Source organism: Ceratotherium simum, chromosome 6 (genome assembly GCF_057802395.1).
Source record: "Ceratotherium simum simum isolate JZ-2026a chromosome 6, ASM5780239v1, whole genome shotgun sequence".
NCBI lineage: Eukaryota > Metazoa > Chordata > Mammalia > Perissodactyla > Rhinocerotidae > Ceratotherium > Ceratotherium simum.
Window position 1 is genome coordinate 58,633,559 of NC_141905.1, and position 25,477 is coordinate 58,659,035.

General features: G+C 49.0%; 2 protein-coding genes across 13 annotated transcripts in view; both read left to right on the forward strand.

The window, feature by feature from the left end:
- Nucleotides 1–4,856: 4,856 nt before the first annotated feature.
- On the forward strand, nt 4,857–8,734 carry MARVELD1 (MARVEL domain containing 1). Of its 2 annotated transcripts, none has more exons than XM_004428157.3 (2): nt 4,857–7,017; nt 7,800–8,734. In XM_004428157.3, exon 1 carries the CDS (start codon nt 4,962–4,964, stop codon nt 5,481–5,483), a length of 522 nt encoding a protein of 173 aa, XP_004428214.2. In that variant the 5' UTR covers nt 4,857–4,961; the 3' UTR covers nt 5,484–7,017; nt 7,800–8,734. The 2 variants fall into 2 exon arrangements, with proteins under 2 accessions (XP_004428214.2, XP_087288511.1); XM_087432385.1 differs by having other exon boundaries at nt 4,857–6,990.
- An 11,158-nt stretch (nt 8,735–19,892) lies between these two features.
- Nucleotides 19,893–25,477, forward strand: part of ZFYVE27 (zinc finger FYVE-type containing 27) — a 65,652-nt gene continuing 60,067 nt past the window's right edge. For 4 of the 11 annotated variants that reach the window (XM_087432393.1, XM_087432392.1, XM_087432394.1 and 1 more), the window contains exons 1-3: nt 19,898–20,076; nt 21,324–21,521; nt 24,764–24,834. In XM_087432393.1, coding sequence (XP_087288519.1) covers nt 21,325–21,521; nt 24,764–24,834 — 268 coding nt within the window. In that variant the 5' untranslated portion in view covers nt 19,898–20,076; nt 21,324. Of the gene's footprint in view, nt 20,081–21,323; nt 21,522–24,763; nt 24,835–25,477 lie in introns of all 11 variants that reach the window. The other 7 variants (XM_087432386.1, XM_087432388.1, XM_087432391.1 and 4 more) reach the window with 5 other exon arrangements.

The following is a 25,477-nucleotide window of genomic DNA, read 5'->3' on the forward strand; positions in this document are numbered from 1 at the left end:
ATAGGCGGGGACCTCCCTTCCCCCAGGAACGTGGTCCACTGGGGTCTGCACATCCCCATCACAGGTCCCAGCAAGGGGTCACTCTCAGTACCTTGTGAGCAGCCTCTTAACGGTGTGGTCTCAGGGGCACCTACCTTGGTCACCCACGGTGACTTAGCCTTAGGGACCCAGCCTTGCCAGCCAGTGTCCTGGGTGGCTGCACACAAAGATGAGCCTCAGGGGGTACCTGTGGCTCCTGGTCTGGTCCTGGCCGGCTTCCCCTGGGGACTGAGGGCTGAGCCTCGCCAGAGTCAAATGCCTTTACTGCTTCCCAGGCCCAGCCCACTGCCCCTGGCCTCTGCCTCTGCCTCTGCCCCAAGGCGCCCAGAGTCCAGGCTGCCTCATGGCTCCAGCAAAGGCCCAGCCACTCCCTGGGGGATGGATTAACAAGTTCAAGAGCCACCCAGAGTCCCACCCAGCTCCACCCAAAGGGGACCCCCTCACACACCGCACAGTAGCCCCTGTTCCCACAGCCTGGTGGGAGCCACCTTGGGTACAGGCCTGGAAGCGTCAGCCGCTTGACCCACAAATGAGAGTGCGCGTCCTGGCCTGGCTCACAGAGCTCCTGTACAGAGCCCCCTGCCCTGCAACTGCAGGGAACTTCCTGTCTGGGTGCCATCCCAATGGTGTCACAGAGTGACACTGGATTGTGAGTCAGGAGATCTAAGTTCTACACTTGGCACTCACATCAACACCAGCTGTGTGACCTGGGGCAAGTCACTTACCTCTCTGGGCCTTAGTTATTCCCTCCATAAAATGAAAGGCCCGGAGCACATGATCTTTTAGGCCTCTTCCAGCTCAGGCACATAGTTGTAGCATAAAGCCAGGTACACAGTAGGTGATTAGCAAATGTTTATGGAGTAATTTAACTGTAAGATGCAAGACAAGATTCCACAGGACCCCGCACCCATCTACTTTCTCACTGTGCATTTTGCCTCTAGTGTTAGCTGTGTCAAGTGCCAGCTCAGGCCTGGCTCGTCATAGGTGGTAAACCTCTGTGAGTTGAGTCTATATATGCGGTATGATAACAGTAGCCCAGAGACTGAAGACAGAACAGAATCTGACTGTGCACAGTAAGAGCTGATCATGAGATCTCGGGTGGGGTACACAGTCCTCTTTGTTACCAGTTGCCTCCCCCTCTGGGCATATTGAAAGTCATTGCACTGGGGCTGAGTCCATCAAGCATCACCACTCCTTGGTTCCTGAACAACTTACACCCTGCTTTGGCTGACACTGTTCCCTCTGCCTAGAACACCTGTCAGGGGCTGGGATTTACTCCATTTAGAAGCTAATAAACTAGCCTGCTGTTGTTTCATAAATGCTGGCATGAGACATGAGATTCCTGAGTCAGAGACAAAGGATTTACCACTCTTGGCAGAGCAAGCAGCATTAGCATCATTGTTACATCTCTTTCCCTTGTTCTCAAGTTTCACGGGGGCAACATGGAGGGGCCCGGGTGGATATTACCCATGCATGGGGTTTGCAGCACAGCTGAGGAGCACTGAGCTTGGCAAACCCACCACTGCCCCTGCTAGCATCACCACTTGTATAGTAAGCAATAAGCAAGCCTGCTCTTTGTCTGGGAGAAGATGTTCCTTCATCCCTCCAAGTTGCTGGCTGCAAATACAACGCTGAGAAATGTTTTGGGGAAAGAGTGGTCGTTGCCTTGCATTCTTGGCATACCCAGTGATAACACCCAGGGACGCTCAGGACCCGTGGTGGACTGCCTCGCCCAACAATGCCCCCCCCCCATCTCTGCTTGTCAAAATTCTATCCATCCTCAAATGACACTTTGTTCTTGAAGTTTCCCCAGCTCTCCCATCACGCATACCCTATCCTTGCCTTTTGTATTTTCCTTATAGTTTTCATCTACACCTCTCTTTTGTGTCCCAGCTGTCCCTCTCCTACCAGCAGAGTGCAAACACTTTGAGGGCAGGAGTTGGTCCTCTTCATTCCTGCATCCTACACCCAGATTGTTTTCATCCAGCAAGTGCTTAGACCGTATTTGTTGAGTTGCAGGAATCAAGATCTTTGTGCATGGTTATGCTTTTGCAGAGTCTGTTGGACTGCCCCATGGAATGTCTTCAAGATTACAGAGGCTAAAAATATCTCCCTAAAGCCACCGCAGGGCGCTTCCTTATAAGGAGCAGGACTTGGTTCGTGAGGCTGAAGGTTTGTGCCCACCAGGTGGCGCCCTACCCTCAAATCCCCAGATGCCTTTTTTAGAAGGTGGAAGGATTCTCTCGTTTGCCTCTATTCGCTTAGGTCCTCCATTCACAGAGGTTTGTGTGGCGTAACCTCCTCTCATCAGTCCAGTACTGAGAATCAGCCCCCAACTGCCCATCCTAGCCCCAGCGCCATTCGAGATCGGTACCCTGAGGGCATTGATGTCCCTCCAGGGGTTTCTAACGGAGGCTGACGGAAAAGCCTGAAATTAGGATCAGAAGAACTAGGTTTGAGCCCCCACACTGGACGTATTAGCTGTGTTTCCTTGGGCAACTCACGTAACCTTTCTGGGCCCCTGTGAGAGTAGCTGAGAATAAAATACGGGACAGTATATAAAAGCACTTTGAATGTGGACCTGGGCTCCTGTTGAAACTGTTACCCATCAGCTCTGTGAACGTGGGCAACTTCCTTAACCCTCCAAGCCCTGGGTTCCCCATCAGCGGATCAGAGCTAAAAACAGTTACTTTATAGAGTTGGTGTAACGATTAGGTAGAACAATGAATATGAAGTGCTCATCATGGTGCCTAGTGTATAGTAAGCATTTAATTCATAGTAATCACATATATATTATGTATCCCTAGCCCCTAAAACAGTGCCCAACACTTTATTAAGTGCTTAATATTTATTTGCTGAACGACAGGATTTCACAGACAAGGAAGATGAGGCACAAAGCGGTAATATACACACACACATACACACCCGGGTCCCAGCACTAGGGAGGGTGAGGTAGTGACAAACAGCCAGGCTGTCTGCCTCCAGGGCCTGCACCCTGAGCCTCTACGTCACGCCGTCTTACATAAATATGGGTGTTATACGTATTTATACCTTAAAATATGCATCCAGAGCTTTCTTAGGTACCTGTAGGCGGGGCTGAGTTGGCAGTGAGAGGTATTAGCCCCCTGAAAAGGCACCCTGCTTTTCTCCCCCAAGGGGAGCCAGGCTGCTGGAAGAGAGACCTGCTCAGCCAGGCCGGGGGCCAGTGGCCTCATCCCATGACCAGGTGATGAGGGACTAGCTCTGCAGGGTGGGATAAGCTGGGGGTCTGGTGCATGCACAGTCCCCAGGCTAAGAGGGGTCCTCTCAGTTCCACTGCTGTTCCTGCAGCCACTCTGTCATCCACTCCACTGACATTTACCAAGTCTCCTATGTGCCAGGCACAGGCAAAGATGGATAAGATCCGGTAACTGCTGCAGAGAGATGCTGTAAGTGGGGGCCTAGAAGAGCCAGTAATCAACAGCCAGGGAGGCTGGACCAGAGGAAGGAGCATTTAAACTGGGCATGGAAGGACAAGTAGGAGTTTGCCAGCCAAATGGGGTCTGGGAATGAAGGGCATTCTGAGCTTATTTGGGAAACTTAAGAGGTTTGGAGGGGTTGGCATGCTGGGTGTGAGCACGGGTAAGGAAAGGAAGTGGAAAACCAGGAAATTGGAAGTTGGTTGGGGCCAGATTGTGAAATATGCCCATAGAGGAGATAGAACACCATCCTGTGGTCAGTGGGGGAAGCAGTGTAATAAGCAACCAGGTCTGTGTTTTAGAAAGATGCCACAGTGCAAAATGATTGGATGGGAAGGGGAGAGAAGCGAGACCAGCCGCAATTACCAGCTTCATGGTCTTAACCCCTCTAGGCTTCTTTTCCTCATCAGCAAAATGAGGAAAATAACTGTATGTATCTCCTGGGTTGTTTTGAGGCTTAACTGAGAACACATGTAAAGCACAGAAATAACGTAAACCGTCCATAGGCTCCATCCATCACAGGCGGCTTTGCCTCGTAGTTAAGCACATGAGCTTTGCTGTCTCTTAGACCTGGGTTTGTGTCCTGGCCACGTGGGGAAGCATATTCTTAAATCTAGGCAAGACTTCATGGCAAGGAGGGTTGGAAAAAGAGGTTGGACTGATAGGACTTTGCTTTGTGGCGTGTGGGAGAGGCAGTGGGGCCTTTGGTGGGTGATGGTCCCTTTCTCTGACACGGAGAACTCGGATGGCTGAGACAAAGTCTGAGCGCAGCTTTGAACAGGTAAGTTTGAGGTGGGCACTGGCAGGATATTCCGGATGTCCAGGTGAGAATGGATGTCAGATCAAGCCCAGCACTGCTTTCCCCCAGCGCCAAGGTAGGGCCAGGAGGCCCGGGTGGGCGCTAGGACAGGAGAGAGGAGAAAGAAAGGGGCCCAGCCAGAGGCTGGGAGAACGCTCCAGAAGACAGCCTTCCCCTCTGAAGCTGGATTGGAGCCGGGGACGCAGGGCGGGCTGGGCGGCCCCAAATGTGGCAAACGTGGCCTAGCCGGATAGAGCCGAAGGCCCGCGGCGGGCTGGGGGGTGCGCGTGCCCTCCGCCCTGCCTTGAGGAAGGAATCCGAGCTGAGTCTGGCGCCGCCGGGAAAGGGGGGCGCCAGGGTGGTGAGCGAGGCCCAAAGAGAAGGCAGGAAGCCGGGAGGAGCAAGCAGGGGTGGAGACCGAGGAGGAGAAGGGAAGGGGCGGGTAGGAGGGGTGGAGAGAGGGAGAGAGAAAGAGAGGAGGGCTGGGGGGAGGAGAGAGGGGAGGAAGGGTGGGGAGAACGGGAGAGGAAAAGAGGAAGACCAGGAGGGGAGCGAGGAGGCCGCGGCGGGCGCAGCGGGCACGTCAGCCGGGCCGCCCCCGCGAGCAAGGCGCCGCCATTCCGCTGCTCGGGGCGCCGCCGCCGCCGCCACCGCGCCCGGGGGCCATGCTCCCGCCGCCCCCGCGCCAGCCGCCGCCCCAGGCGCGCGCGGCCCGCGGGGCGGTGCGCCTGCAGCGGGCCTTCCTGCGCGGCCCGCTGGGCGTGCTGCGGCTGCTGCAGCTGCTGGCCGGCGCCGCCTTCTGGATCACCATCGCCACGAGCAGGTACCAGGGCCCCGTGCACTTCGCGCTCTTCGTGTCCGTGCTCTTCTGGCTGCTGACCCTGGGCCTCTACTTCCTCACGCTACTGGGCAAGCAGGAGCTGGTGCCCGTGCTGGGCTCGCGCTGGCTCCTGGTCAACGTGGCGCACGACCTGCTGGCGGCCGCGCTCTACGGCGCCGCGACGGGCATCATGATCGACCAGACGCAGAGCCACAGCTACTGCAACCTCAAGAATTACCAGATGTCCTGCGCCTACCACGCCTTCCTGGCGGCCGCCGTCTGCGGCGGCCTCTGCCTCGGCCTCTACCTGCTCTCGGCGCTCTACGGCTGCTGCCGCCGCTGCCAGGGCGAGCAGGAGGTGGCGTGAGGCCGCCGCGCCGCGGGGCGGGGGACCCCCTGGAGATCAGCGCCCCAGTCCTTCCTGCCGCCGCCGCCCCGCGCCCGTGCGCCCTGGCACCCGCCCCTTGCCCTGCCTTCCCGCCGCCGCCCGCGCCCAGGCGCCCTGACACGCAGCTCCCTCCCGACGGCAGCGCCACCGCCCGGGGTCTGGACCGCTGCACCGGACGCGCCGTCTCCAGGGACCAGGGCAGGGCTCCATTCGAGGGGCGGACGCGCACTCTCGGACCGGCCGCCCGGAGGCGAAACCTTGCGGTCCCTCTTCCCCTTCGCTGTTGAGAGCGAGACGTGGACAGGCGCCGCGTAGATCCGGGGGAGGCTCCCAAATTGCAACCAGTCTTCTGGCTGCGCCACTTTCCCCTCCCTCACGCTCCGCAGTCGGAAGAGCACCCCTTTCCCTGGCCCCTCTTCCAGCCTCGAGTGCTGTAAAAGGCAGGCACGCCGCCGCGGGCGGAGCTGGGGACAGGCCTCCACTGGTCCCGAAATGAGCGACGAGTTTGGTTTCAGCTTGGCATTGTGCGGGCATCCTGCGCAGTCCTTCCTGGCCCATCCCTCGGTGCTTTGATGTCGTGGGGTGGGGCCCATTTGGAGAGGTGAGGATGGATAGGAAGGGCCCGCAGGCTGCCCCCTTACACCTAGGAGTCTCACTCTCTCCTCTGCCTGCTCAGCCTTTGTCCTCGCGGTTCCTGGAGGCCAGCCCAACGCACACTAGCTTCCCCGGCCTGGCTTTCCCAGGCTTCCTCTCACAGGCTTCTACTCCGTCCCCACCTACCAACATCACTTTGCGTTAGGGATCCCACAACACCGTCAAGGAATGTTAGGGTGAGCCCCACTCCATCTTTTTACAGATGGAGACGGAGCTTGCTCCTGGGTACAGCCAGAATAAGATTAGAACCCCGTCTCGGGGCTCCCAGTCCAGCACTGTTTACATGAAAGCAGTGGGTGTTCCGAGGAATTCTGGCTCAGGAACTACCCTCCAAAAGAGGGTTGCAAGGCCAAATGGGTTTGTTAAAGGTGCTGTCTCCCCTTCTTGGAGATTCACGATGCTCATTAGCATATTATAGGCTCTGAGAAGTCCTGCTGTAAAAGAAGCCCAGGAAATTTAGTTTACAGTGTTAACTGCCTCTGGACCTGGGCCAGTTGTTCCCACCTTAAGGTTCCCAGCAGCCCTGTGCTGTCTGGGTTCTCATTCATTCCTAAGGGGCCCAACTCATTGGCTATGGTCTGTGAAGATTTGGGAGCTCCCTCCCTTTCCCAAGGAATTTCTCTAGCAAAGGGAGAAGATAGCTGCCCCACCAGGCCAGCCAGAGGCCTGGGAACTGGTGGATTTGAACATTCCTTTACATTCTTTGGGAAATGAAACCAAGGTTATCCAGATGGTTTCCCAGTCAAAAGGAACATCACCTGTAAGAGATCCTGGCCTTGACCGTGAGCAGTGGTCACACTCACCAAAGAGAAATAAACTTTCTGGAGCTGAGGTGAGCAGCTGGCCCCGCCTCTGTAAGGTAAAACAATTCTTGGTTTTCGAGGGTGGGGGTGGGTGGGTCATAGGCCTTTGAATAGAAATACAGAGCCCCTTCCTTTTCTATAAGTTATAGGATTTTTATTCGGAGAACAAGTTGGAGGGGTGACAATAATAACCACAATGTCCAAAGAGTTGTGACTATTCAACCTTTTTGCTAAATCCTTCAAAGTCTGCTCTTTGAAAAATTCAATCCTCTCTGGATTAGAAACTAGAATAGGGGAGCCTGAGTGTGTTTTTGTGAGCATGTTTTTATGGCTTAAGTGGAGAGGTGTTAGGTTTCTCTGTTGTAGTTGTGCAGATCTGGGTGGGGGTGGGGAGCACTTATGTAAGTTTTACAGTCACTATCGGAGCATTTGTCTAGTCTTGCTAGACATTTCATTTCATTCTCTCAACAACCCTATTGAGGAGGGTTTTATTATTAGTCCCAAATATTAGTCCCATTCTGTATGAGGAAAGTGAGTCACAGAGAGGTTAAGTAACTTATCCAGAGTCTCCCAGCTAGCGGATGGTGGAGCTAGGATTTGAACCCTGGCAGCCTGGACCAGGCTGTACTGTATACAGTAGGGGATCAGTACATGTTAGATATTGTTAGCATGGTTATCTTCAGTGTCTCGGTTAAGCTGGCGTCCTGCTCCCATACTCCAGACAGGGTAACTGTTCCCTCAGCCCCAGCCACAGGTGCCAGCCAGAGCCTGGGGGTGGGCTTTGCTGAGATCCTTGGGGTGCCTCAGAAACCCAGTGACTTTGGTTCTTCTGTTGCAGGTTTCCATGTTGCTGAGGCCAGGCAGATTCCTGGAGCCGCTCATGCCGACCTCTCCCAGGGCCTGTTTCCCTGGGTCGGCAACACCATTCTGGCCTGGGCCAGCAGAGGGTTTCAGAGTGGGGAGAGGGAACGACCTCTGCCCGGCAGCTTCCGTTGAACACCATCCAGTAGAAGAGCCAAGATGGGTGAAGATTCATTTTGCCTTAACATGAGAGAAATCCTGATTCTCCTTATGCTATGACTTGGGCAGAAGATTCCAGACTCCTGAAACTGAGCTGTGTGCCTCTCTGCCCTGAACAATGGGTTTTAGCTCCAGCTTTTGTTCCTTTCCTCTTTTTTTAGATCACTGTCTAAGCTGTATTCTCAGCTCAGATCCAGCCCCCCGAAGACTTCTTCTTAGCCCCCCAGCCCATGGTGCTCTGTCTGTGGGCAGGTGACCTTACTCAGGAGCAGACAGCTCCTTGGCCTTCATGGTACCTTATCCATCCAGATGTGCCTGAAACATTCCAGGACTCACTGGCTCTTCTAGATGTGCCTTTCCACTTGGCCTCCAGCTGTTTCTCCAGATATGAGAAGGATATGTAAGACGGCCCCCACTCCCATCCTCTCCTCGCCCTCGAGGCCTTGTGCCATAGAAATGGCCACCTGACCTGGCCTGGAACTTTTGGGTACTGGAGGCAGTCTCATTGGCTGCCCTCTTTGGACTCCAGGACTCAGTCCAGCCCGAGACCACCGTGGGCTGCTCTCAGCCCAAAAGTCTGGGACCACTTGTGGACACACGAGATGATGTCTCCAGTATTCTACAAAGGCCAGAAGGAAGGGTGGGAGTGGGAGGGGTGAGCGTGGGTAGGGAGAGGGGACACATGTGCCTCATTCAGTAGTTTAGTGGTGATTACTAATATGCTTTTCTAAATAAAGTTTGGTCTGTCTGGTCTTGGGGCATGTGTCTTCTCTCCTGGACCCCTGCAGTGACCCTCTGTGCTAGGTCCCCCTGCCTCCCTCCATCTTCTCGTTATGCCACACTGCCCTGTTTTCTGATTCCTCTCTGCCTCCCCCGCTTTCCCAGATTTCCAGTACAGTTAGGGCAGGACACGGGAACCAGAGGGAAGAGAACTGCCCGTGTCTGTTTCTGGCCGAGGCTGGAGGGGATTCCAGAGGCTGCTGTCCTGGCTCTCAATGGGCCCTCTGTTTGGGAAGCTCCAGTGCCTGATGGGCAGCCTCAGAATGACTGTGGTCATGGAACCAGAAGGGTCCTGTTCTAGTGCAACCCCATCACTTACAGAAGGGGAAATGAGCCCCAGGGTGGAGTGGCAACGTCTAATGTCACCTAGCTGACTAGGGGCAGAGTGGGGTCTCCTAGAGCCCAGGCTCTGGTTCTTTCCTGCAAACCCCTGCCTGCTCTGGTGTTTTCTCCTGCACACACCCCACTTGGTTTTCCTCCTATTCCAGCCACAGCCTGCTGACTGACAGTGCTCTGGAAAGGGCCTGAGGGTAGAGTTAACAGGCTTCCTTGGCCGCTCCTCCCTCCTGCGCCCTGGGCCTGAAGTATGCGGCCAGGAAATAGGATTCTGCTGGCAGATCTCAAAACCCAGCTAGAACAAGGATCTGGTGCTCCGTGTGCTCCACACTCACTCTCTTCCAAAGCACCCTGCCCAACACGCAACGCACACCCTCCTCTTCCTGGTTTGGTTTGGGATTTCCAGAGTGGAAGAAATGTCACCACTGCCAAGGCCCCTCTCTTACTCCCCTCTTCCCTCTGGGGCTATTCATGAATTTCACTCAAAAAGTCCCTCCTCTCCCCCTTTATGCAAAGGCTGGTTAAGCCCTCTGCTCTACCTCAGTTTGGTGGAGCATTTTGCAATTGAAAATGTGCTTCTACCTGCATTTCCTTATTTGATCTCAACAGTCTTAGAGGCTGGCATTGTCACCCCCATTCTGTAGAGGATATGGAGCCCCTTAGAGGAGAAGGGCTTTATCCACAGTCACACAGGCAGTGGCAGGATGGGGCTGGAAGGTAGATGTTCTCTCATTACCCTCGCAGCCAGTTGCTAAACCCCTGTGATCCCCTGCAGGCTCTGAAGTTTAGGTAGAGTTTGGGTTTCCCTCCTGGAGACCAGGTGTTCAGGAACAGTCTAATCTGACATTTCCTGTTTAATGCTGAGGGCACTTTGAAATAAGACACTGCTCCTCAGGGATGTAATGAGCCCATCTGAGTCTGGGGAATCCCAGGGATTTGTAAATGAGTAATAGCTCATTTATGTCTATTACTTTTCCTGCTTTTCTAGGGATAAGGGTGGGGTGGTTCGTGGTGAGAAAGGGAGCTAATAAGCCAACATTTTCAGGGATAAAAGGAAAAAGCAGGGATATGAGAGAGAAAGGTCTGGTTAGCACTATTTATTTATGTATTTATTGTTTTGTTTGTTACAGTAGTTATTTGCAAAACAAAATAGCACTATATACCCATTAAAAAAATCTAAACTATACAAAAGTGTACAAAGTAAAAAGAGAAGTCATTTGATCATCCTAATCTCACTCCCTAGATGTAAACCATTCTTAACTATTAACTCTCCTTCCTTAATTTTTATAACGAATGAAATACACATGGAAACACACGAACACACACGTATATAATACATTCAGACTCTTCTACAACTTGCTTTTCAAATTTGACGATAATATAGTTCTAACCCTCTCTAAATGTCCGTATGAACAGCCAGAGACTGCAAGAATTTTGTGAGCTTTCTGGAACATTTATAATTACCTCACGTCGGTTAACTTTGTTACTTCCTTAGCTGCTTCCTATGGAGATCTTAGCAAAACCCTTAAAACAGGGCCTTTTTTTACTGGTGAGGAAACTGAGGCTTAGGAGATGAAGTGGCTTGCCCAGGTCTGTACTCTTTCTGGCGCCACACCGCCCAGTAACAAAGAGGGAGGGAGCACTGGGGCAGCTGTATCTCACTTCATAGCCAGTCTGGGGAGAGGAACATTAAGGACTAGGGTTAGTGGGGGCAGCTGGAAAGAGGTGAGGAGGGCCTGACACTCTCTGGGCCCCGTGGGACAAAGGAGAGGTATGCTGGGGAGGTGGCCAGAATCCAAGGAGAGCACTGGGCATAGCCAGTAGGAGGGTGTGGAGCACCCACACCAACGTCATCAGCCTGCGGAAAATTCCAGTCTGGCTCCTGGTCTGAAAGCCCTTTTGCCCTCCCTCTTCCATGACCCCATTCCTTTTGAACTGGGTGGCTATCTGGGATTTTGTAGGCATCAAGGCTGTGATGTTCCTTTGCTAGCAGAGGTGAGGACAAGCTCCCAGAGGCAGTTCCTCTGAGGCTTCATACCTGCATCTTCCTGGGGTAGGGTGCAGGTTCTCCTTGCTGCATCTCCAGGAGGCCTGAAGGGGGCGCTCTGACGCCCCGGTTGTGAAGCACTTCTGGGTCAAGGTTGGGAGAGGCGAGAAAGGGAACTAACTTTATGAAGTGTCTGCAATGAGCCAAGAACATGATGGATACCTTATATAACATCTCTTATCTTCACAAGCCCATAAAGTATTATATACCTCCACTTAACAGATGTGGAGACAGGCTCAGAAGGGTAAACTGATTTTCCCAGGGCTCTTGCCTAAGTGACAGAAACAAGATTCAAACTCAGGTCTATGCTACTATGCCATGCTGTATCAGAGGATTTCCCAGCAGACAGATTGGTTCTCCCAACCGTCCAAAGACTTCACCCAGAGCTACGCTGGATTTTGTGATAGTTATATCTTGAGCTAAGGCGGGAAGGAAATACTGTAAAGAAAGTTTGTTATATTATTACAAATCTGAATTACGTCAGCTTCTCTCTTCCCAGTTACAATGAAACTGGATAGTTAGCCTTCAGGTTTAATCAGCTCGTTGTGCTGAGGTCACTCTCCCGGTCCTTGGAGACAGTCCTGTCTGCCAGATGTAAGAAGGATATGTTAAGACTACCCCGCCACCCAGCCCTCCTCCCTCTCAAGGCCCCGTGCCATAGGTGTGGCCACCTGACCTGACCCTGAACTTTTGGATACTGAACCCTCCACCTTTCGCAATCTTGTCCTGTACTTGGTGCTGTCTCCTTCTGTGTCCCCTAGGCAGTTGGCATGACTGACTCTAATTTTTAAGTGAGCTCAGCCTGTGATGTCTGAGGTGAGCCGAATTTCTTATCGGTTGTCTGATCTTAGGTAATTTACTAAAGCTCTTTGGTCTCAGCTTTATCACTTAGTAAGTGGGGGTAATACTAGTACCTACCTCACTGTGCTGTTGAAAGGGCTTGAGGAGATGACGCACATGGAGCAGAGTAGAGTGCCTGGCCATTGTCCATGCAGCTCAGCTCTCAGCAGGGCAACGCTGTTGGGAGGACTTTATAAGATAATGTTTGTAAAATGATGAGCCTGAGCCACAGTAAGTGCTCAGAAGTGTTAATTCCCTTCTCCTCCACTCCAAGCTGGCTCTCTCCCTCCTGTCTCTCGAGGAATGACAATCTCATCAGCCATGGATTGATCCCTCTACTGTTCTTTCCCTGTCCAGATTTGAGCTTTCTTGAAAAGATGGCACAGAAGTGTTAAAAATTATTGTTACCTACCTGAAGGTCGGGACCTTCTTCTTCTATACAGAATCCGAGTTCCCTCTTTGCCCTCCTTTTGATTCCCTTTTGCAATCCCCAGACTGAGCCTCTGTGCTCCAAGCCCTTCTGCCTCCTTTTGGCCTGGAGGGAGGACTCACTGATCTCATCTTGTTTCCTGGGGTTCCAGTCCAATTGGAGAGATGAACTGACCACGAGTTCTCAGGTGTCAGTAGTGGGACGTTCAGAGACTCCCCTCATTATGTGTTTGGAGGATCTTCCATGATTGCATTCAAATCAAAATTTGTGCAGGCACGGGGGCATTTCCAGGAACGGTTACGTCCTTGGCTTCTCTAGCTGTTGCATATCTGAGCATTTCACAACATGTCTTTCTTCACTTCCTTGGTAAACTCTGTTGTATTTATCAGCTTGTTGCCTTCTTCTCCCAGCCATCCCTAGGAACTTGTGAACTTACTGGGTTTGTTTTTTCTTTTAAGTTAATTTGATGAACTACATCAGTGATCTTAATGTAGGGTGCCAGAAGTCCAAGGTGATGGGGTCTTTTTGTAGTGACTGTGATAATGATATCACATATCATTAATGGTATTAATAGTAATGGTATTAATAGTAATAAAGATTACACAATGTCCATATCGTATTCACAGTTTGCAAAATATTTTTACATTAATTATTTCATCTCTTCCTCATATCAACAGATAAATAGTGTAGATAAAAACTGCATTTTGTCGATAAGGCTCAGAGAGGTGAAGTGGTCGCCTAGCTACTTCTTTTTTTAAAAAACAGATTTATTAGGGTACACTTGATGTACATTAAACTGTGCATAGTTTAAATGTACCCTTTGAAGGGTTTTGACACATGTACACCCTTGTGAAACCATCACCACAGTTAAGACTTTGAATATATCCATAAAGCCCAAAAGCCTCCCCGTGCCCCTTTGTAATCTCTTTTTCTCCTTCCCATCTCCCCACCCCAGACAAACACTGCTCTGCTTCCTGTGACTATACATTAGTTTATATAAGTGGAATGTACAGTATGTGCTTTTTTTTTCTGGGGGAGGGGCAGTATCTGGCTTCTTTTACTCAATTATTTTGAGATTCATTCATGATATTGTGGTAACAATAGTTCATTCATTTTTATTGCTGAGTATTATTCCATTGTAGGGATATACTATGATTTGTTTATCCATTCACCTGTTGGTGGACATTTGTGTTGTTTCAAGTTTTTGGTTATTGCAAATAAAGCTGTTATGAACATTCTGTACAAGTCTTTGTGTGGACATATGCTGTCATTTCTCTTGGGTAAATACCTAGCAGTGGAGTGGCTCAGTTGCATGGTAGGTACATTCTTTTTATCATTTTTAAATTGGCTATATTCCAGATGAAATTTGTGTGTGTGGGTGTGTGTGTGTGCTCTCACCTGGCACTTGTATCAGGGATGGTAATTCTGGGCTTAGAATAAATTGGAAAGTTTTCCATCTTGTTCTGTTCTCTGGAATAGTTTAACCATATGATTTTTTTTTTTCCTGAGGAAGATTCACCCTGAGCTAACATCTGTGCCAGTCTTCTTCTATTTTGTATGTGGGTTGCTGCCTCAGTATGGCCAACAGTGAGTGATGTAGGTCTGTGCCCAGGAACTGAACCCGGGCTACGAAAGCAGAGCATGCTGAACATAACCACTAGGCTGTGGGGCCAGCCCCTAACCATATCATTTTATTGATGAGTTCGATGAATTTGTCTTTAAAATAATCTGGGCCTGATGCCATTTAGGAAGTTTTTTGTTAATTCTTTCAATTTTTTTTTAACGGAAACTGGTCCATTTAGGTATTTTTGGTGGTCATTTACTACCCTTACTCGATGGCATATTTATTCAAGTTGTCTCTCTCACTAATTCTCCAATTTAGAATTAGAAATTTTCAAGGAAAAAATTCCAGGCTACTCATCTCTATATGCCCAAGAAAGGCACATAGTAAATAGTGCATTGGTGGAATGAATGAATATTAACGTTTAGCTGCTGTAACAAATACACTTCAACATTTCAGTAGCTTAATATAATTAAAAACCTATTTGTTGTTCGCTTACACTTATTTCTTCTTCACATAACCGTCCATCGTGAATATTCCAGGTCATTGGGAGGTGTTCCACTACGTGATGATTCGGGGATTCAGGCTCCTTCCACCTGTGGCCCAGCCATCCCATCTGCATTGAGCTGGCATTTGGGAGAAGAGAGGGAGGAGTAGATTTCTGACTTTTAAATGCCTTGGTCTGGAAATGATGCTCATCACTTCCACTCCCTTCCTTTGGGGAATCACATGACCCGATCTATATGCAAGGGGACTGGGAAATGTAGTCCCTGGCTGGGCATCTGCTGCCCAGCCACAACTCTATGCCGTGGAAAGAGGAACAGGGCTTTTTCGTGGACAGTTAACTGTCTCTTTCACAGGAGGCCACAAGGTTTTATTGCTGAGGTTTTCACTGCCTTGCTCTGTGAGACTATTTTTGTGCCCCTGTTTGATGAATGGTTGTTTTCATGGCTGCCAAGAGCTATTGAGTAAGAATGTAACAGCAGACATTCATTTCCTTGCTGTGTTTGTCCGACAACTCACTGTTTCAGCTGGAAAACTCATTACTCATGAGTACTTCTTTCCCAGGTACAAGAACATAAAGATGTATTTATTGAACACTTTTCGGAACAATAGCAGTGAGCTATTAATCCAAAAATACACTCAAATATTAAGTTTAAATACTAGAGAAAATCGAAACATTAAAGAGAATCTAAAAATACATACCAAATATTTCTTTCATTTATTCATTCATTTTCAAAATTGAAACATAATTCAAATTAAGTCAAATCATTTCTAGTCAACATGTGTATCACAACTAACATAAAATTTCACACAACATAACATAAAAATTCCCAGTTTTAAAGTTTGTACAATTCAGTGGTCTTAGTATATTCACAAAGTTGTGCAAGCATCACCACTGTCCAATTCCAGAACATTTCCATCACTCCAGAAAGAAACCCTGTACTTGTTAGCAGTCACTCCCAATGCCTTCTGCTTCCTAGTCCCTGGCAACCACCAATCTACCTTCCATCTCTACAGGTTTGTCTATTCTGGACATTTCATGTAAGTGGAATCATACAATATGTGGCCTTTGGTATCTGGCTTCTTTCATATAGCATAATGTTTTCAAAGTTCATCCATGTTGTAGCATGTGTCAGTACTGCATTCCTTTTTATGGTGAATAATATTCCATTGAATGGCTATCACACTTTGTTTATCCGTCATTCTTTCATTAAAAATTATTTTAATTGTGGCAAAATACACAAATGAAATTGACCATCTCAACCATTTTTCAAGTGTACAGTTCAGTGGTATTAAGTATGTTCACATTGTTGTGCAGCCATCTCCAGAACTCTTCTCATCTTGCAAAGGTGAACCTATACCCATTAAACAATAACACCCCATTCTCCTCTCCCTCTAGCCCCTGGTAACCGCTGTTTTACTTTCTGTCTCTATGAATTTGGCTAGTCTAGGTAGCTCATATAAGTGGAATGCTACAGTATTTGTCTTTTTGTGACTGGTTTATTTCACTTAGCATAATGTCCTCAAGGTTCATCCACGTTGTAACATGTGTCAGAGTTTTCTTACTTTTTCAGGCTGAATAATAGTCCATTGTATGTATACATCACATTTTGTGTATCGATTCATCCATTAATAGACACTTGGGTTGCTTCCACTTTTTGTCTATTGTGAATAATGCTGCTGTGAACATAGGTGTACAAATATCTCTTTGAGACTCTGCTTTTAATTCTTTTGGGTATATACCCAGAAGTGCCATTGCTAGATCATACGGTAATGCTATACTTAATTTTTTGAGGAACTGCCATATTGTTTTTCATAGAGGCTGCACCATTTACATTCCCCCCAACAGTGCACAAGGGTTGTTTCTCCACATCCTCACCAATACTTGTTATTTTCTGTTTTATTCATTTATTTTAAAGCAAGCATTCATGGAGTACTTACTATGCCAAGGCTCTATACTTGGCAGAAACTCGGGCTGCCAAGATGTTAAGTTTCAGTCTCCCTGCTCTCAGGAACTCAGGGCACAATGGGGGAAACAGTCATGTTCAAGAGATAGACTGAAATGCAAAGTGATAGGTGCATAATAGAGATGGATCAGAGTTCTATGTAAACACAGAAGAGGAAATGAAGAATTATTTGGGGAAGGCTTCACAAAGGACCTGACATTCAAGCTAGATGTTAAAAGGTGAGCGAGATGAGGTCAAGTGGAGGGGAAGGGTATTCTAAGCCAACGGAGCAGCACATAGTCGCCAGCCTCCCACACGGCCTCCAAGATGGCATCAGTTATTTGCACCTGCTGGTAAGCATGCTCTTGTATAATCCACCCATTGTGCATTGGGACATTGAATAGTTCTGACCTATAAAACCAATAGGATATGGTGAAAATGACAGTGTGCGACTTCTAAGGATATACCATAGAAGAACTCTTGGCTCCTGCCTCGCTTACTCTTGGATCTCTCACTCTGAGGGCAGTCAGCTGCCATGTCATGAGGACATTCAAGATGCCTTCTGGAGAGTCCCAAGTGAAGAGGAACTGAAACCTCCTGCCAGCTTGTCAGCGTAAGAATGCCAGCATCGAGCCAGCCCTGATGGCCTAGCAGTTGAAGTTAGGCACACGCTGCTTCAGCGGCCTACGTTCAGTTCCTGGGTGTGGAACCACACGACTTGTCTGTCAGTAGCCATGCTATGGCAGTGGCTCACATAGAAGAACTAGAAGAACTCACAACTAGAATATACAACTATGTACCAGGGCTTTGGGGAGGGAAAAAAAAAGAGAGAGGAAGATTGGCAACAGATGTTAGCTCAGGGTGAATCTTTCCCAGCAAAAAAAAAAAAAAAAGAATGCCAGCATCAACTTGCCAACAGGTCACCTGAGGAAGCCACGGTGGAAACCGGTCCTCTAGCCCATCAAGCCCCCACATGATAGCAGCCCTGGCCAACGTCTGACTGCAACCTCATGAAAGTCCTGAGCCAAAACTGCCCTCCAAGCCACTCACGATCTCCTGACCCAAACCACCCAAAAGCCAAAAACCAACATGAGATAATATATATTTATTATGATTTTAAGCCACTAAGTTTTGAAATCATTTCTTACGGAGCAAGAGATAACTAATACAGCTAGAAGCATGAGAAGATCTAGTATACTGTGGAAATGGTGGCATGAGAGACCACAGCCAGAAACTCGAAGTTTAGGGGCCAGCCTGGCGGCGTAGCAGTTAAGTTTGTGCATTCCACTTCAGCGGCCCAGGGTTCGCTGGTTCAAATCCTGAGCATGGACCTACTCACCGCTCATCAAGCCATGCTGAGACAGCGTCCCACATAGAAGAGCTACAACTCTACAACTATGATACACAACTATGTACTGGGGCTTTGGGGAGAAAAAAGAAAAAAGGAAGATTGGCAACAGATGTTAGTGCAGGGCCAATCTTCCTCAAAAAAAAAAGAAAGAAAGAAAGAAAGAAACTCAAAGTTTAGCGATGCCCCTGAAACCCCATGGTCTACGTAAGAGTGGGCAAGGGAGCCATCTGGTGGAGGAAGACTGATTAGACATTCCCTTCCCTCTTCCCACTCCCATTTTTCCAGCTTTTTCTACCCAGCATTTCCCCCTAGTATTTTTCCAAGGGCCACGGGAGGTTTATGAGTCAATTATGTGGGTCATACACACCCCCTTGCTTATAGATGCAAAGACTAACCTCTGAAAAGTGTCAAGTTAAGGTATCAATTATCCTCTTTTCCTATTTTATTTTCTTAGTCTTTTCTACCTATCTGCTATCCAGGGGAAAACATCAGTGGCACCAGGATTTGAGCCAAAGAATGGAGACTTAGAATGTTGGAGAAGGGGAAGAAGGAACTAGGAGAATCTGATTATAAAAAATCAGAGTCAGACCCCAGAAAGCAGAGTCCAGCTGACCAGTCTCTAATTACCAGGGGAAGCCGTTGTTCAGTGATGTTGGCCTGACTGTTGTCCCCTTCTGTCTTTAGAGCCTTGTTGTATTCTCCAATGTCCCCCCAAATAATGTCTAGGGATTCTTGAATAATATCCTTCAATTCTATAGCTGCCAGAAGAGAGAACCAATAATACTACCAGCCACAGCCAGCCAGAGGCGAGTGGTCCAGGCAGACCCGAGGAGGAGGAATTGCAAAGAAACTGAAATTTACCTTTGGAGTAAATTACTGATGGTAGAATTTCAAGTAGTTAAAATATGAAGAAAAAAAATTCTTCTTTCTGTATTTCCCCTAGACTCATCCTAAAGGAGGGGAGGCAGAGTCCAGTGGAGAGGCCTGGCCCAGTCACAAGCCAGGCCCATTCCTCTAAGAGGTAGGGGATTTCTGAATACAGCCTAGTGGGTCTGTCTACATTCTAGCTGTTTGGAGGGGAAAGTGATTACTTCTAGATGGGGCAATCAGGAAAGGGGTACAGACATTTGACTCCTGCTTAGATGAATAGGTTGGATTTGGACGAACCAAGACTGGGGGAAGGGCATTCCTCTCCAAGTTCACAGTACAAGCAATGCAAGGAGACCTGAGTGCAAGGGGCATTTGAAGGCAACAATGAAGGGGTTCTGAAGTTAAGAGGCTCCTGAAGGGTGGATTAGCAGGGGATGAGGCCAGTAAACGCAGGCTAAGGTGGGTGGCGGTATGGTTGAAGGTGCTGGGGTCACATGACACATGAGAATCAAATCCCAGCTCCCAGTTGCATATCGGCCGAATGACATTGATGAGGTTCCTTAACATGTCTCAGATTCCTCGTCTGTAAAATGGCGATAACCCTAACAGGATTGCTGGAGAACTAGATAAGATAATGCCTATGGAGAGCTTAGTCCAGTGCCTGGCGCCTTGTAAGCTCTCAGTAAATAAGTGCTGGTGTAATTAATGCCAAGCCATAGGATCCACGCTTTAAGGGAGATTAACTGGACAACATCGTGAGAAGTGGAGTGAGTTGGGAAAGGCTTGCACAGGCCCCTGTACACAGTAGCTACTTAGGAAACACTGAACGGAATTGCATTCTCTGCTAGGCATCGGGCATATAGGATATGGTTTCCGCCTCTCCTGGGCTCCCGGTCCTGAGTCGGGGAGGTAAGTGCCAAAGTTGGGGGTTGGGAAGAGGATGCAGACCTCAATTCGTCAGCTTAGCTTCTCCCCAACTGTTCTCTGCCGGAATCCTTCAGAGCGAGGAGGGACAGCGAGGTGCAGGATCCCCAAGGGCGTGCTCCCAGGTCCCCGCAGGATTTTGCGAATCGCTGTCGCGCAGAGACAGCTTTAAGTCAGGCGGGGCCGGGGAGGGGAAGGCGCGCAGGCGCAGTGCTGACGAGGGCGCTCACCTGTGCTAGAGCGGGCGGAGCTAAACCCCGGAGCGGGAGCGGAGGCGGGGCGGGCGCGATGACGTCACGGGCACGCCGCCGCAGAGCAATTCGCGTCCCGGAAGCGGTAGCGGCGCGGGAGGTGGAGGAACCTCTCGGAGCTGAGACATCAGAGCCGACCAGGGGAGAAACGCGTCGTCGGGGTGGGGCGGGCCTGAGGAAACGCTCGGGGGCTCAGTAGCTCTAGCAGTGCCCCGTGGCCGTCCCCGCCCCTCCCCCCTACAGCCCAACGACCGGGTAGGTGAGGTGCCATCCCCTCTCTACCCCCGTGTCTTCGCCGATTGTGGGGAGTTGGGCGTCTGGGGGCCGCCACCTGCTGGCCCTTTGGCCTCGGGCGTGGCCTTCCCTGGTCAGGTCCGCAGGGCATCGTCAGGCTCCTTGGGCTGCAGACGTCGTGGTCCGGGCCCGTGCCGGCGCCGACCTGCTTCACACCCTCCTGGGCTCCTATCTCGCCCTCTCCCTGGGGCTTTTCGTCCTAGCTCTACCTGGGGGGATTTCGGTGGCCCCTTTGTCACCCCCCCCCCCCAGGTTTGATCGCATCCCATTGCCTGGGACTGGTTTCTGTTGCTGTGCGCCAAGGTTCCGCCCCCTTGTTTTCTGCTTAGCGTTTGGGTAGGACTTGGAAATTAGGAAAGAGGGTGCGAGTCCCAGTGGCTCTCCTCATCAGAGAAGAGAGATGGGAATGGGGCGTTTTGGAAGGTGATGACTGTCCCGGGGTTCAAGGGGGGATAAGGGGAGGGTAATGTGCAAGGATGGTCCAGGAAGTTGTTGGGAGCAGAAGGGAGCCGGGTCAGTTAGAAGATGGGGCAGGGCAGAGGAAAGCACTGGGGTTCTAGAGGATGGGCAGTTCTTTCACTCATTCGTCCTTCCCTCATTCGTCAGCATTTGTTATGTGCCCATTGTGTGCAGAAACAGTGGTGAATGGTAGACATGGTCTTTGACCTGGTGGAGCTCAAGGTTAAGAGGGGCAGACTGGCAAGAAAGCAGGGAGTTTTACTTTGGTGCGATGAATGCTTTTAGGGTGAGTACATGATCCTTTGGGAGAATTGGGAAGAGTCTCCCAGTCCAGACTGGGGGTGTTGGCAAAGACTTCTCAGAGCAAGGGAGTGATGTTTGTCAATACCTGAAGGATGAGTAGGAATTAACCAGGTAAAGAATGGGAGAAAAATATTTCAGGACATTATTTCTCTTGAGATGCCAGGCTGCCTTGCCCCAGCAACCATTTGTGCTTGGGCTTTATGGTTTACACTCTTGGTGGGTCTGTGGGGAAAAGAACATTAGATGGAGAGTCAGAAGAGCAGGATTTTATATCTGGGTAATTCTCTTCACCTTGCTGAAGATCAGTTTCCTCCTCTGTGAAGTGGGCCTTCCACTGGTAGGCCTGCCTGCCTCACAGGTTTATTATGGGCACCACATGAATGCAAGTAGAAGTGTGTTGGGCATTGGAAGTGCAATGGGAATGTCAGGAATTATTATGGTTACAGGATGCAGACATCAGAGCGTGACGGGTGTGGGCCGGAGGTGAGCCCCAGCGTGATGCCGGAGGCCTCCCTGGAGTCTCCACCTGCCCCTACCAAGTCCCCAGCGTTTGATCTTTTCAACTTGGTTCTGTCCTACAAGAGACTGGAGAGCTACCTGGAACCCCTGAAGGACGCAGGTGACGGTGTCCGGTACTTGCTCAGGTACAGCCTTTGTGGAGTTGCTGTGACCCACTGGGCCTTCTGCCTTCCTGCTCTGTAGTTGTGCTGGCCATTTAGGCAGTGGCTGGGCTGTCCTTTCTGCCCTCGTGAGGAGCGGTTCGGGGAGGTCCATTGGGCCTCTGGGCTTATTCCAGGCTCACCCTGTGTCTCAGGCCTAACCCAGGAGAGGCAGGCCCTGAGAACCATCTGGGCTTTCACCAGGGTTTCTTTTTTGTGGCTGAATAAGCTTATACCTCAGGACTGCTAGGTAGCCTTGAACATGGAGCATTCTGTATCTAGAGCAGGCTTTTATTTTTCTTCTCTCCCAATATTAGCTTAATTAATATTAAGATTAGGATATAAGTTTGAACATAAGTTAAAGAAATACAAATACCTATGAATAAGCAAGTACCATTTTCCCTGAACCTTTAGGATTATAGATCTCAAAATTTTTTGTTCCTCTTCTGCTTTTATTTTCGTCCTTCATAATTTCCTTTTTTCTCTTTTCAGCTCACTTTATTTCTTCTGTTAAAGTACTTTAAATTACAGATATATGCCATTCCACTCCCTAAATACTTCAGTTTGTCTCTAAATAATATTTTTTTCATAGTCAAAGGAATGTCATACCTAACAAAATTAACAATAATTCCTCAGTATCGTCCTATACCCAGTTCATGTTCAGATTTCCTCAGTTGTCTCAAGAATGTCGTTTACGATTGTTTTGGCCAAATCAGGTTCCAATCCAGGACTGTGCATTCTATGTGGTTATGATGTCCCTTAAGTCTTCATCTAAAATGGTCTCTTCTTTCATGACACTGACATGTTGAAGAGACTCAGCTGACTATCCTGGAAAATTCCCTACGTCGATTTGTCTGGTTGCTTCCTCATGGTGCAAACTGGAAGTTAGATTTAAAGGTGGGATTAGATTCAAGTTAAAACTTTTTTTTTTTGCAAAGGTCGTGTGTTCCTAATACTGCATCTCAGTGGGAGTTACATAAAACCTGGTTGTCCTACAGAGCAGACGTTCTTAACCTGGAGTCTGAGTGGGGCTTTAGCGGTCAATAAATCTCCTGCAACTGAATGTAAAATTGTGTGTGCACAAACAAGTATATTTCTAGGGAGAAGTTTCTAGTTTCCATCAGATTCTCATAAAGACCTTCAACCCTCTGAGATGCTTGAGAGACAGGTAGGAGGCAGGGTGGGTGGAATTGGGTTAACCTCTAAGGGTGCTATTGAGTATTCATTCTTACCTCAGTCTGGAAATAGTGGGAGGTTTATTTTTAACACTCTGACCAAGGCCCTATATTTTTCTTGTTCATCCCAGAACCCCTTTAATTTATGACGTCATCCCTAAAGATGAGCTAGTCAGTATTCTAGGGCAGTGTTCTCTACGATTAGATCACTGTACTCTTGGTGCAAGGTACAGGGAGATGGTGTGAGGAGGGGCTTGTTTTATAATCCCACCATGACCAGCTCGCTGAAAAGAACTTTGGTCTTCCTTGGGGGAGGGGGTGGGCTTTGCAGAGCATGGGGCTGTACCCTCTGGTGTTTTCTACTGTGTGTGTGTGTGTGTGTGTGTGTGTGTGTGTGTTGCCCTTTCGTGGCAGTACAAATGTTAAATATATCCTGTCCTTCTCCTTTTCCGCCACTGGGCTGTTAGTGCTTCTTGGCGCTAATGTGTTCGAGTTTTTCCATTTCATGAAGTTAGAAATCTGAGGATGTGGTGGGATTGATTAAAGCTGGATGGAGGAGGAGCATGGGGCCTAAAAAGCCCCCAGGAGCTTGTGGTCTCTGCCCTGGGAGACGGAGCACTGGTCTGTGGAAGTGGCTGTCAGATTAGTTTGTGTGTTTGATTGTTCTTTTCTTAGTAAAGAGGATTTGACTTTGAAGAGGGACCTAATCTTGAGGTCTGGCTATTGGGTCTGAAGCCTGGAGCTGCAGTAGATTTTTAAAAGACCCCTCTGTTCTGGATCAGCTACTCCAGTAGGTGGGTCTCTACGACCAAAGTGTCAGGGAAGACATCAGAGAGAATGGGAGAGGCTCCTCATGGCTATGTGATGTTTTTATTCTGAAATAGGATTGGCCTCAGACCTGACTTTTAATTTGCTTTTAACCTGGTAGCTGCCACTAGATGGTTCGGAGGCCTAATTAGGGTGGTACAGTTGGAGTGTATTGAATTTTAAGAGAAAGGCAGAGAGAGGTCATTTCATTCCCTTACTCATAACTTTTATTAAGAAATAAAAGCAGCACATAAATTAGTTCACCTCATTTAGTAGTATGAAATACTCCAATTAGAGCAAAAGAAAATATGTTTTGAGTTCTGAATACATTTCTTGCCAGCAGCTTACCTGTTTATTTTTCTATTTGTCTCTCTCCTCTGATGCCTCACCTTATGCACTGACACTGCTCTTTAGACTGTAGGTCTCAGTGGCTTTATTATTACATCTGTGCTCCTTTTTCCCTGTTAAATGTCTTTCACCAGGGACTAAGCCAGCAGTGTTTGCTTGTCCTCAGCAACTTGAGTCTCTGCTCCTCTTTCTTCCCCCTTTGGGGGCTTCTGCATTGCCATTTGGTGGTGGTGGTGGGTGCTGGGTCTGGGTTTGCTTCCATCTGTTCCAGTTCACTTGGGGCGTGTTTGCTGAAAATGCTGTACCCTGGTTTTGTCTTCATTTTTTAATGTGTTTTAAAATAAAATCTTTATTATTTTTTTCCTTTTGAATTAATGTATGTTTAAAACAGACTCTCAAAATTACAGAAATAAGAGAAAGTCACAAATGGGGTCAAAGAAATCCTTCACATTTTATTCTCTCAATTTCCATATTAGCTGAATCTTGCACAGTGAATGTTCGTATGAAATTGTAAAAAAGAATAAAGGAAGATTTTAAAGAATAATGTTTGCCATCTTCACCTCTTTAAAGAGACTAAAACCTTACAAACACCGGTTAAACAATGTTAACGGATTTCTTAATAGATAATGAATTCTTCCCCCTTCTGGGAGAAAGTTCTACAGGTTTTCTAGTTCTGAGAGGACACCTTTTCTCAGCCCAGGGCTTGATATGTGACCGTAACTCCTCTCCCGGTCACCTATCCAAGTGAGAGGCCCACTTTTCATTTCTCCTTGACACTCTGAGGTCCAGGCCCCCTCCTCCTGCTCCTGCTCTTGATGGCCCACCTGAGCTAGCCCGTCCCGCCTTCCCAGCTGGAGGAGCGGCTGTCTTCAGTGACCACGACTCTCTGTGTTGTAGGTGGCAGACGCCTTTGTGTTCCTTGCTGACCTGCCTGGGCCTCAACATCTTGTTCCTCACTTTGAATGAGGGTAAGAACTGCTTCCAGGGGCCCGGGGTTTTTGTGAATGAATGTGGGGAGGAATTCCGAGAAGCGGCCGCTTGCTTGCCCTGGAGTTGGCCTCCCTTTGTGTCTGCTTGGCATCAGAACACAGGCTCCAGAGAGATGCACTGTGGGCTGGAATCCTGGCTGGGCTGCTCATGTGACCAGGTTAAAGAACCTGCCCGTTAAGGCCTAATTTTCCTCATCTCTAGAGGGAGGATGATAACAGTGCTTTCCTCAGAGGGTAGTTGCGAGGACTGAGATAATCTGTTTAACTCTTAGCACAGTGCCTGACACAGAGTAAGCAGCCAATGCATTATAGCTATTATTTTATCCTTTCCTTTTTTTTTTGTTATTGAGGAAGATTGGGCCTGAGCTAACATCTGTTGCCAGTCTTCCTATTTTTGCTTGAGGAAGATTCGCCCTGAGCCAACGTCTGTGCCAGTCTTCTTCTATTTTGTACGTGGGTCGCTGCCATAGCATGGCTGACCAGTAGTGTAGGTCCGCACTTGGGATCCGAACCCGCGAACCTGGGCTGCCAAAGCGGAGTGTGCTGAACCCAACTGCTACATCATGGGGCTGGCCCCATTATTGTTTCCTTGACCAATTGCTGATGCATTGACCTTTTTCCA